The 12,030-nt window shown below is 51.5% G+C and overlaps 1 protein-coding gene across 7 annotated transcripts in view; it reads left to right on the forward strand.

Moving 5' to 3' along the window:
• Window positions 1-12,030, forward strand: part of ZC3H3 (zinc finger CCCH-type containing 3) — a 115,571-nt gene that overhangs the window by 67,521 nt on the left and 36,020 nt on the right. For all 7 annotated transcript variants that reach the window (XM_072034249.1, XM_072034252.1, XM_072034253.1 and 4 more), the window contains one exon: window positions 6,645-6,838. In XM_072034249.1, the coding sequence (XP_071890350.1) occupies window positions 6,645-6,838 (194 nt within the window). The remainder of the gene's footprint in view (window positions 1-6,644; window positions 6,839-12,030) is intronic.

Here is a 12,030-nt window from a genome sequence, read left to right on the forward strand (position 1 = left end):
GCTGCTGGCTCCAAAACGTCCCTCTCCATCCCATGGCCTGGTCCTGTCTTTACAATGAGAGTCAATGTGGTTGCTCCAGTCTTAACTTCATTTTGGGTGAAAAACTGTAAAAGATTCAACTCTTGCAAGTATTCCCCATCAGTTTAGCACAAGCTTCTTGGCTTTATTTTTTACAGCCCTTTGGGAAGACACAAGAATAATATTTTTGTGTCCTGGTCTTTCGGAGTGAAATTGCTTGAGGAGGGAGCTTCTTCAGCCTGTGCAAGGGCTGGGAGGAGGTTTCACACCTAGGACAGGTTGGAAGATGGGAAAACCACACAAAAACAAACAAAAAGCCACCAACGGCCCTGCTTTGCGGGTATAAATCAAATATTTATTCTACGCCATGAAGCCATAAAAATGACCGCGATGGTTTTGATTGCAGGCTCAAGCCATGGGTTGAACAGCGAAGAAGAAATCCAGTCGGATAGCTTTGATAACAGTGTTGGCAGCAGCACGCGGTGGAAGCCCAAAACTTTTAAATAGAGGGAGAAAATATTAAACAGTTGTGGGGTTTGCAGATGATCCTGGTGGCTCGCGGAGAGCTGCCGGCAGCCCCGTTGTGTCAACCCTTCTACGCCTGTGGCTGTGCGGCACCGTCGCAGCTCGCGCTGATTTAATTGCTGAGGTTAATCAGGATTGAAATCCACGGGATGGAAACCCTTGGTTTAATATTATCTGGTTTTATTCCACGTCTTTAATCCCGGATGTGTTTCTGGAGTTTCTACTCTTGTGGTTGAGAACCATTACAACACATGTGCAACTATTTTTCTTTCCCAAGTCAGGAGGATTTACGAGGTGGGCACATCTTTATTTAGGCAATTACGTGGCTTAATAGGCACTCATCGAGGTTCGTAATTTCTCTCAGGGTTTGAAAATGGTAAATGAGATCTGTGCTGGATTATTTTTTTCTGGAGATTATCGTTGAGGTGCATGGGAATGGAAATTCAGATTCAATTCAACTCGAGGAGTTTTTTAAAGAGTTCCTTGGGTTACCTGAAATGTGCTGGACGCACGGGAAGCCGATTTGAGCTTCTGAGCACAAATTTCCTAATGAGAACTGGTTGTTAAAAATAGAGATTTGTTTGCAGATCAATTAGAGTATTGCCAGTAACTACGGTTTGAAAGCTAGTGGATTTTGTATTTGTATACTGGAAGAGGACGTGTGCTCTTTTTCTTTTCAATTTGCAATCACTTTTTCAACCTCAAATATTCATTCTTCAATTGACTTATCCGAATAACCCACATCAGGTTCTTTTTGTAAGTTCGATCTTGAAATAGGAAGCGTTTATTTGAGTATTCACGTTTTTCCTTGTAAGAAGATAAAGAAGAATTTAAGAAGATAAAGCGATAATGTTGATAATATCCCGAAAATCAAACATTTCAATGGAATCACTTGTTTTTTCCCTGCAGATTTGGGCAGGTACACGAGCAGCGGGCAAATGGGGATAGAGATGTTGCGGGTGATGGGGACGGCTTCCAAAGGGGAATGCTGTTGAAGCTCAGAGGCACGTTTGAAGAGCACTCAGAGCCTAAATCCTGTATTTTCTTTTGCTGTGTGCTAAAGAAGAAGGGTCCTGTGTTTTTTTTTTTCCACCATTTCTCCCAGATCAGTGCTTTGCCCCTCCTGCCTCGCCGGGCCCCGGAGCGCGCCCAGCCCCCGTGTGATCCTCTCTTTCCTCAAATGCCAGCATGCAAATGCGATTTCTTACTATGTAAGGATTACTTTAAGAAAAAATAAATAAATAAAAAAAAATAAGCTAAGCCTAAAGAAGATATCCAGAAGTAAAAGAAAACCATCCTGTAAGAGGCACTTGTATTGCCGTTAGCTCCGAGAAATCCTCTCCGTTTCAGCTGGTTGAAACGCCGTCGGGATGCTCTTCCCCTGCTCTCGGTTTTGTGTGAGATTTATGTGCATCAGGCATTTTCCTGTTTCGAATATAGGTGGGTTCGTGCCTGCTTCTGGGGGTTTGGATGAGATCTTCTTGTCCCTGCTTGCACGTGGGTGTTAAACGTGAGCGTCCGCCGCGCTCCGGGGTGAATTCATCCTTGATTGCTAACCTCACTTCCCAAGATTTTGGCTTGGAAATCTCCCTTTTTTTATTTTTATTGGTCTTTATTTAAGAGAAGTGCATTTCAGTTGTGTCACGTGGTGGCTCCTGGCTGAAGTCTTGGTGGTTTTGTTCCATTTTCAGCAGTTTTGCCGTGTTTGGAAACTGCACAGCCGCTGACCGTTGGGTTCCCATTGCCTGGCTGAGCCCTTTTTCCCTTTTCTCCCTCATTTGATCCAGTTCTCGCTTTGGGTTTGCTGTTGGAAGAAATAAGACATGGACTTCAGAGCACTTGGAAACTCTTGCAGAAGAGACACAAAGAGGCCGCTCAGTGTTTAACCACAGCAAAGAGAAGAAGAAAGTCAAGACTTGGTCAAGACGGGCATTTAGGAAGAGGTTGCGTGAAATCATTGGGCTCAGACAAAGTTTCTGCTGCTTCGAGGGATGCATGGAAGAGCCCAAATCTCCAACTGCAGAGAGTTTTATTAGCCCGGGACCTGCACCCCTAACGTTTTTAGTGTAGGCGTTGAGATTTCGCCATCGAGCCTGGCCCTGGTGTGGGCGCTGGACCTCCAACAGCCTCTACGCTGTTTTAAAACATTTTTATAGTGTCCCTCTACCCCCTTTTCATTAAAAATTTTCATTCCCCTGTCCACCCCGGGGTGGGGGGAAAGACAACCCTCAACCTTGTGTAGTCAAGGTTATGGCGATAAATTCTGTAGCATTGTCACTTCTATTCGGAGTAAATTGGCTGGCCGCTTTCGGGCTGAAGGGAAGATAATTTGCTGTAGTATTTCAAATGGATTAGAAATGGATTTGAAGGGAAAGTTCATGCCTCCCATTACAAAGGCTAGAAAGAAGACTATCTTAAGGCACTGTTCACACTCTGGCCTTCATTATCCACGCTTAATACCTTTCCTATTTTCCAGCGTTAATGAAATTTCCTGCCGGAGCGGGTCTTCTGGATGGACGGGAGAACTCTTTAGATCCGAGGGCTTGTGCTGCAGAAAGGGAATTACAAGCCCCTCGTGTCGAGGGCCGGCGTATTCTTCAGGTCCTTGGCCTGGCTATTATCTCATTAATTTTATCCTCTCTTCTCAATACAGTTCATTTCCAAAGGCCGTCCTTTCCATTAGGGTAACAATTCAGCTGAGTGCCGTGACACCGCCGGGGATGAAAAGCGACGAGGGCTTTTGCCAGGCTCCTTGCCCTCCGTTGGAGGCCTCGTCCCCTTCTTCTGGCCCAGTGGTGGCCGACCCCAGGTCGAGGTGTCACCTCGGATGCATGAAGGTGATGCTGGTGGCACGAGGACGTTGGGGCGACGCCACCGCGTGCGAGCAGCACCCGAAGCGGTCGCGGCTTTCCGTCTGCTTGGCCAATTCCCTTTTTTCCCATTCTTCTCCCCGGGCAAAGGTTACCCAGCGAGGTTTCTTTACAGAACATATTTTATCTTCAGTTCTGAATGGCCTAGGGCTTCTGGAAGTAAAAAACAGAAGTGCCCAGAGCTCACCCTAACGCATGCGTTCAGCAGCCAAAAGTCCCCATGAGGCGTCTCCAGGACCGTGGCATCTCCTCTGCCATGTGCTCACATGGAGTGAGTAGGGCAGGTGCTTGGGGTTTTAGGGCAGACACCGTACCCAGTCTGGGGTATTTTGGGGTTTGGGATCTCTCCCCGCAAAGGTTTGGGCCGTATCTTTTGCAAGCAAGGCGAGGACGGACAATAAAACTGCTGAAGCAGTGCTGCAACCTCCTGGCGCCTTTCGCTCCGTCTGTCTGTCTCCAGCAGGGGAAACAGCTGTAAAGGTTACTGGAGCAGATTACAACTCCTTTTGAGTTTTTTTTTTCTTTTTTTTTTCCTCCTCTCCCTTAACTTTTTGAGTTTTTAGCACTGAATTCCCAGGCGAGGAACCAGGGGGTGCCAGGGCTGTCCCCGCTCCGATGCCCCATCAGAGGGTGGAAGCGGAGGTGGCCAAGCCTCCTGTGGGGTCAGGTCTCGGTCCAGCGGGACTCACAGATGCTTTTTCTCCCTCAAAAATGCAAATTGGAGGACGTCTGGGTGAAGGCAATGCCTTCAGCTGCGGAAATCCTTGGAAATTCTCTGCAGGGGAGGGACGTGGGCCCCACGGTCCTGCTGTGCGCGTCGCCGCTCTGCTCCCGGTGCGCTGCCTTGTTCCTTTTTTTCCTCTTTTTTTCTAATATCGGTTTATAAAAGTCTAACGCGTTTTATAATCTGCTGCTCCTGCTGCTTGGCGTTTGCCAGCAGCTGCTTGTTCTCTGCTCACATACGAGGGGTCAGATGCCACCGGGTAATAACTCTCGAGAAACGGGGACTTCCGAACGGGGGCCGCTGCGGCGCGCAGCCACTTCAGCGGTTCGAGTGAGCGTGGAAAAGTGAGAAAATAAATATCTGGAGGATTTGGGGAAGCAGTGAGAATGGTGGCAGATGCCCTACGGCTGTGACCACCCCAGCTCTGGGCTGCTGCTTAAATCAGGAGGGTTTTTCCCCAGCCTTTTGTTTTGCACCCCAATTATGTGTTGTTTTTTTTTTGTTGTTTTTTTTTCTTTGGAGAAGCGCGCCGGGCACAGGAGCGCTGCTCTGAGTTATCTTCTGCAGACCCCGAGGCAGAAGAGGAGCAATATGGTAACATCTGGGCTCCGTGTCTCCATCAGTAGGGTTCCCTTGGTGTCGTGCTGCGCTTTCTGGGTTGAAATTGCAGTAAATAAACCTCATGTCACCAACCGTTCCCCTAACGCGGCGTGCGTGCGGGGATTAGGGATACAGCCGCATCTTTCTGAGCAAGAAAACGCTCTGTTTCTACCCAAATCCAGGTTTGCAGCACACCCCGGAGTCACGGCAGTGGCCTGCAGAGGGTCACTTTTGAGCCATTTTCTGGGTTTTTTAGACAAACCTCTTTGAGTGGAATTTTGTGCTTGGTGTGCAGGGCGCCCGGCGTGGGAGATGCTCTGGTTGCTCGCAGCATCTCCCTCTACTCGAGACCTTCGAATATACTTTGCTGGTGGGCTGCAGAGAGCTGAAATATTTTTTTTAAACAGAATGCCATTTTTTTTACAGGCAGCTAATACCAAAACAGCCTTGCCACGACCCGATGTGTCCGCGTCAGCAGTACAGGGGTGCAGATTTGTAGGGGACCGATGCTTATAGCTCAATGGCACGCGCAACGGGAGCGCAAAAACCATCGGCACCGAGCATCCCGTGCCTCCTTCTCCCTCGGAAAGGCTGGAGGGGCTCTGTGAGATATGTTTGAGCTTCTTGAGGGAGATTTTCTTGGGGTCTTAATGGGCTGGGGCGCGCCGAGGTTTGCTGCGAGCTGGAGCGTTGCAAATCTGGGGACGCGGGGAGCTGGGGAAAACCCTGGGGACCTTCGGTGCTCAATCTCAGCTTGGTGGTGCTGCCTTCTCCTGCTGCTTTTGCACAATTTCAGGCTCTCAGCTCATCTCCGGAGCAAGGAAAGGGGTTGCCCGGGGACTGAGCCCCGAGCACGGCTCTGCGAGGTCCCCATCCCCACCTCTCCGCCTGGCAGGAATTCGCCCAGCTCGGTAGCCAGTGGCAACAGCCCTATTAAATGAATCGGCTGTCACACTAAGCACCAAGAAATGTAACTATTCCATTTTACAATTCCCTTTTCTCTCGGCGGCACATGTTCATTTAAAGGTAATGCTCTCCGGGGTTTGCATTCTGCTGATAGGATAGCAGCCCTTAATTTACAGATAGTCGCCGCTTAATGCGCGCTTTATATACGTTCCGCTAATAGCATTACGAGCGTAGTTTGTGCTAATACCAAATTAGGGCTCTGATTTGCATAAACAAATTACTGTTTGGATTAGCGCTAAATGGCGAAGGCGACTGATCTGGGCGTAGATTTGATGTGGCTGCAACGCCTCTGTTTGCAGAACGGCATCTGTACCGCACCGAGCTGGGGGCGGGGGGGCTCCCTCCTGGTCGTGCGGGGAGCTGGGTTTGGGGTTTTGGGGTTTTCGGGGGAAGAGGAGCCCTGGCCAGGAGGGATTCGCCCCCAGGGTGACGCTTGGGAAATTCCTGGAGGTGTCCTTCGCCCTTGGGGACAGCTTGGGCACGTCGTGGTGATGGTAATGTGCTGGTGACACTAAAAATTGGGGCTGTAGCACGGCTCCTGCCCCATCGCTGTGGAGCTGGAGGGGGATTGTGTCCCCTTGGTGGTGTAACGGGGACCTGTGGGGCTGGAGAAGGGTCCCCAGAGCTTCCAGGGTCTGATTTGCGTCCTGGCATCCCCTCCAGGCATTAGACAGGGACCATCAGCACCCTCAGGCAGCTCATCCCATGCAGGGACGTGGTAAAAACCCTACAAGAGACAGGCTTGGGGTGAAGCTGCCAGAACATCCAAGCCTTTAGAGCTCCATAAATCTTGGCTAAGCTCCGGGAAGGTCCCACGGACCCATGGCTTCTTCCACCGATTCCCCTGGGGGATTGCCACCAATTTTCACTCTCTAAAGCAATTTTTCCTCGTGATATCTTCCCGAATCGGTTCTCACCGTGCCTTTATCCTTCTCCTACAGGTCCCTCCTGTTAAACCAAGCGCGCCCCTCGCCGCAGGGCACCAAATCCCAGCCCGTGCCACCAGGATGGAGGAGCAAAGGCTACCGCTGCATCGGAGGGGTGATGTACCGCGTGTCGGCCAACAAACTCTCCAAAACCTCCAGCACCCCCGGCCGGGGCAGAGATCTGAGCACCAAGAGCCCCGGCAGAGCAGGTGAGCAGCGAGAATTTCTCCTGGTGCGCGCCCAAAACCAGCAGGACCCCGGCTTGGTGCCGGCGTTGGCTTTCAGCCGCTCGTCCCCAGGCTGCGTGGCTGCGGCTCGTCGCCTTCCCCCGATTTGAGAGGATCCACCTCTCTCTGAGAACCCCAAAAAGTTTGTTTTGGGGGAAAAAAATAAGCTTTTTAGGAAGTGGAATTTGGTATTTGAGCTTCGATTCAATTTGTCTTTTAGCTCCCCCGGTGCTTGACACCTCAAGAGCAGCTCTCAGGCAGGACCGGGTTTTCGAGCTGCTCCTAAAGTGGTTTTTGAGTTTTTACTTGGGGTCAAACGGTTTTGCTCCCAAACTGGTTATTCCTGGCCCCCCATGGGTACCGGTTCCATCAAACAGACCCACAAAAAGCAGGGTTTGGAGGCAAAAGGAGGGAGGGGAAACAAAAATGCCATCAGCAGGAGGACTGAGCAGCTCCGGCAAGGTTGGAAATGGTGAAAAAAATAAGGAAAAAGGCAACAGAGAGTAAATAACTCCCCCCAGTGCTCACACGTGGCTGGTAAGGGGAGTGGGGGAGAAAATAGACCCGTAGGGCTTCTTCTGGGGTCTGCGATCCTACTGTCTGTGTGCTCGGATTTGGGGCTGAGTCCGGAGGAGGGTGGGCAAGGGTCAGCCCTGGGAGGCTTGGAAAAAGGCTGCGTAAATCTCGCTTGGTCGTGGACCAAGCAAAGCTTGGGGTCAGCGAGGTCTGTTTGTTTTGTTTTTTTTGGGATGGGATTTTCCGAAGTGTCCGAATCCCTGAACTCCTGCTGCTTTTCCACGGGACCAGGCACTTCGGAGCGCTCCTGGAGACTTCTACGTGCTGCCGGGGGATGTGTTAAATTCAGAGAAATTGTAGGAAAATGGGGGAAATGGCATAAAAAATGGGAATCCTTTTAACGGAGGTGAGACCTTTTATCTGAGCCCCGAACTGGTGCCTCCAGCCCCTGGGCCGTCAACAGCTCCTCGGGTGTTAAGGTCTTATTTATCGTCAAAATTTTCTTTTTTTTTTTGATTTCTTTATTTTTTATAAACTCAGAAGGCTTCGAGATCCCTCTCTTCTCCCACGACGGCCGAGCTCCCAGCAGTGGAGCTTTAAGAGGAGCTTCAGCTTCTTGCCACGTGCGCCCTAAATGCCGCCGCGGTGGCTTCGCGGCGGTGCCTCTGCCACCAGGAGAGCGAATTATTTCTCAAACTCACGGCCGAGTTCAACCCTACGGGGCTGGGGGGCCTTTCCCAAATCTCAACACGTTCCCTCTCTCCATCCTGGTGCGTAACAGCTCTTCCTGCCTCAGTTTCCCCATTCTGCCATCGGGGCAGCGACATCCCCGCTGGCAAACGCTCTGCGCTGCCGGCGTCAATCCCACGTCCCCTTTGAGCTCAATCTCTTGGGGCTGGGATTGCTCAATCCCATATCCCCTTTAGATCCTAATGGCTTGGTTTTGGGATTCATGAATCCCTTGGTCCCTCCTGAGCTCAGTCACTTGCCTTTAGGATTGCTCAATCCCCCTGTTCCTTCAATCTCAGACCCTCAGATTTGGGATTGCGCCATCCCTCGGATCCTTTTGAGCTCAACCCCTTGGTTTTGGGATTGTCCGACCGCTCAGTCCCTCGGTCCCTTTTGAACCCAACCCCTTTAAGTTGGGGACTGCTCAATCCTCGTCCCCTTTAAGCTCAGCCCCTCGGGTTTAGGACCTGGTCTCCGCGAGGACCGAAGCGTGCAGAGCTCGGGAGATTTCCAACCTCCTCGCCTCGCCGAGCCGGTCACGCAGCACCGCCGAAACGCTTCGTTAATTGAGCGTGCCTCGTTAAGAACCAAACGCCCGAAGCAGGGACGTGCTCGATCCTGTTGGGGTGGGAGGGGAAGCGTGCCCAGCTGCTCTCCCGCATCCCCTTTAACGTTGTTCCCTTCCAGAGGGCTCGTGCCGTCCGGGGAGATGAAATAAATCACCCCCAGCAGCCGCGGGTGCTGATCGCCTGCGACGGTGGAAGGAGCTTAAACGACTGCTAATTAAAGAAATAAATTAACCGGGTGCCGGCCTCGAAACTTTCGGTTCAGCACCCGGCGAAACAAATGGCATCTCTGTACCCACACGGCCCCAAAAAAACAAACAAAATTAAAAACCAAACCAAAAAAAACCAACAAAAACCCAACAAATCGCCTACATCGGATGCACACGCGCTTCTTTCCGCGTTTCCACTGCAGCGGTGCTGAGGTCCCGATAAAGGGACCCCCGATACGAGCACTGAAGTCCTTCCTAAATAATTAAGCAGGTCATAATTAACAGGGATCCCTCTGCAATATTTGGGGCTGACCCTAATGCGGAGGAAGGTGCTGAGCGCCCTGCTGCAGGAGGAGCCCTGGGGTGAGAGGAGCCGTGAGCTGGGTGCCTCGTGCACCCCGTGCCACGTCCTGGGAGCTCCGAGCTTGGCTCCCAGGCACAATTTGGAAGGATTTCAGGGGAAATCCTCCCCTGGAGGAGCAGGATTGGAGACAAGGGATGGAACCAAGAACTGCAAGCTGGGTTTGTATTACGGGGAAAAACATCAGGACGATGGAGGAGGTGCTGGCGGAGGGGCACAGCCTCCACCCCGCTCATTGTAACCACTTTTGGTGCTTGGGGAGCCCCTTTGGCAGGGCTGAGTTGTTCCTTTTTCCCCTTTTCTTCTCCCAAAATCCCAATTTTGGAGCGGGTAGAAGCAGGCGCCGCGGAAAAAACCGAGGGAGCGGAGCCAGGCTGTCGAGCTGCTCGCCTGCGGATTCCTTCAGAGCGAAAGGGAAAAAAAAAAAAAAAAAAAAAAAAAAGTAGTTAGGCTGTAGCCCCTGCTATTAATCATAGCTGTAATCATGCATTTAATGAACATGACAGCTCCCGTTCCCTCCGGAGAGACGCGCCGAGCCTCCCGGCTGGGTTAGGTACAACAATCACTTCCCAGCGCTCGCCGTCACCGCGCCGCCGGAGCAGCCAGCGTCGGCTGCGGGTGATGCATGGAGAGGAGCAGCCCCCGTTTGCACGGGCTGCGGCTTTCCTTACAGATGATGCGCCTCAGCCCGGCTCGATCATTAAGGAAAAAGAAAAAAAAAAAAAAAGAAAAAAAAAAGAAAAGGCGGAGGGAGAAAAACACCTGTCCCTTACGCGGGGTATAAAATATCAAGCCTGACGCCGCCGTGCTGGGTGTAATCAGTTAAAAAGCCCTTAATGTGCAGTTCCTTGATGCTCTCCCCAGCAGCTTTTTTTTTTTATTATTTATTTCTTCTTTTTTTTTTTTTCTTTTCCCCTCCTGTTGTTCCCTCTGCCTTCGCTGCCTTTCAATCTCTGCAGCAAGGGGGCTTTTATAGGACCGGCGGCGCTCGGCCCCGACGCCGATGCTCTCCCCGGCGTGCTGAGGTCCTCTCGTGCGAAATCGTGTCGCATCTGAAGAAAGGACCCCGTGAGACCCCCCCCAAGATCAGAGTCAAGCCCTGGGGGCATGGTTGCAGCATTTTGTTCCCTTTAATCCAGAGCCTGCTGCCGTGCTCCCCGGGGGATCGCGCACCAGCACGTCTCAGCTCCTTTTTCTAAATTTAACCCCTCTCCAGCCCTCTGTGTCTTTTTCTGCCCCAATTTCGCACTGCGTGGGTAACTCTGGTAATGCAGAGAGACCCCAAATCTCCGCCTTGCTTCCGTCCTGCTCTGACCTTCACCACTTAACATCTTTTTGTGTTGCTTCGAAGAAAAACTTGGGCTCCTTGGACCCTCCAACAGGGGTGCGGTGATAAATCCCCCTGCCTGCATCCCCTCATTCGTTGCTTTGAGCATTTAAATTATTTTTTACGTGATGGAAAGGCTTCTAAAAACAACACCCTCCTGTAAATCCCAAGAGATGGAAGAGAGAAATGAGGCTTCGCCCCTTTCCAGGCTGCTGCGCCTTAACGGGCTCCGCGCGTAATTAGGGAGCTTCCGAACCGGTGCCATTGCGCAGCCGATGGGCTCCTCCTGGGTAAATATTTAGGCACTTCCCTATTATTTGGGCGAGGATTTCCACTCTGGGTGAGTAATTAGGAGGTTGGACAGCGTGGAAGCATGTCGGAAAGGTTTCTTTGCCTGCTGCCAGGCTGCTGCCTCGCTGGATGTGGCCGGCACGCCGACCAGGCTCTTCTGCCCCGTGTTTTGGGATGGATGGGAGCGTTTCGCAGGCGTGCAAAGTGCCTGCAGGCTGCAAATTAATTCACAGCGCGGTCACCTGTACCGGGAGACGTGCGTCGACCAGCCAGCATCGCACACATTCAGTCCTCCCAGCGATTTCAGTGGTTTTAGCCTGCGTATAACAACAGCGAGCCTTCTTGCGGGAGGATTAAAACTGCAAAAAATAAATAAAAAAATCAGCCATGGATTTATTTTGGGTATATATACACTTAAAACCCAGCTGCGTGAGACCGTTGCAGCCTTTATTTATTTATCTATTGATTTATTTTGTGCCTTCTCGGGCAAGGATGTGGCTGGCAGGTTGTTTTAACTAAAAGGATGGCGCACGGGCACGGCAACGCACGCGTACCCAAAAGCTTTTCCACCCAGGGGAGCCCGCTCCTGGGATAGTTTGTTCTTCTGAGCTTGTTTTAAAAATCATTAATGTAATTACAGAGGTCTGAGGGAGGCTTTATCCCGACCCTAATAACTGGCTTTCATTTGGGTCTCTGTCCCTGCATCGTTTTGAAGGGCAGCCTTGCTCGAGCGCGATGCTCTGTAGCACCTCTCGGGGAAGCAGGACCCCAGCTGTAAGCCAAAAAAAAAACCCCAAAACAACAGAAAAAAAAAAAAAAACACAAAATAATGCTCAAACACCCAGTTATTTTTTGGTGGTTGCACAACAAAGACCCGTGCTTGCATCCCATATCAGGGCTGCCTGATGCCCTGATGGACGGGCACGTGCCACCCGTGCCGGCATGGCTCCTGCGCCGTCGCTTTTTATTTTCCGAGGGAACAGCTGGGGTTTTGCCGGTGCCAGCAGCCAGAGTGACAGCTCGAGCGCGGGGGGAGCTATCAAATCCCGCTCACTCACTCCCCAGCACGCCCGGGCTGGCAGGTGAGTGACTGAGCCGCGCTCGTGCCACCTGGAAAACCGCGAGCCCCCTGCTGGGGGGGGTTTCCCAGCAGGTTTGAGCACAGAGGAAAAGGG

Source organism: Anas platyrhynchos, chromosome 2, assembly GCF_047663525.1.
Source record: "Anas platyrhynchos isolate ZD024472 breed Pekin duck chromosome 2, IASCAAS_PekinDuck_T2T, whole genome shotgun sequence".
Taxonomy (NCBI): domain Eukaryota; kingdom Metazoa; phylum Chordata; class Aves; order Anseriformes; family Anatidae; genus Anas; species Anas platyrhynchos.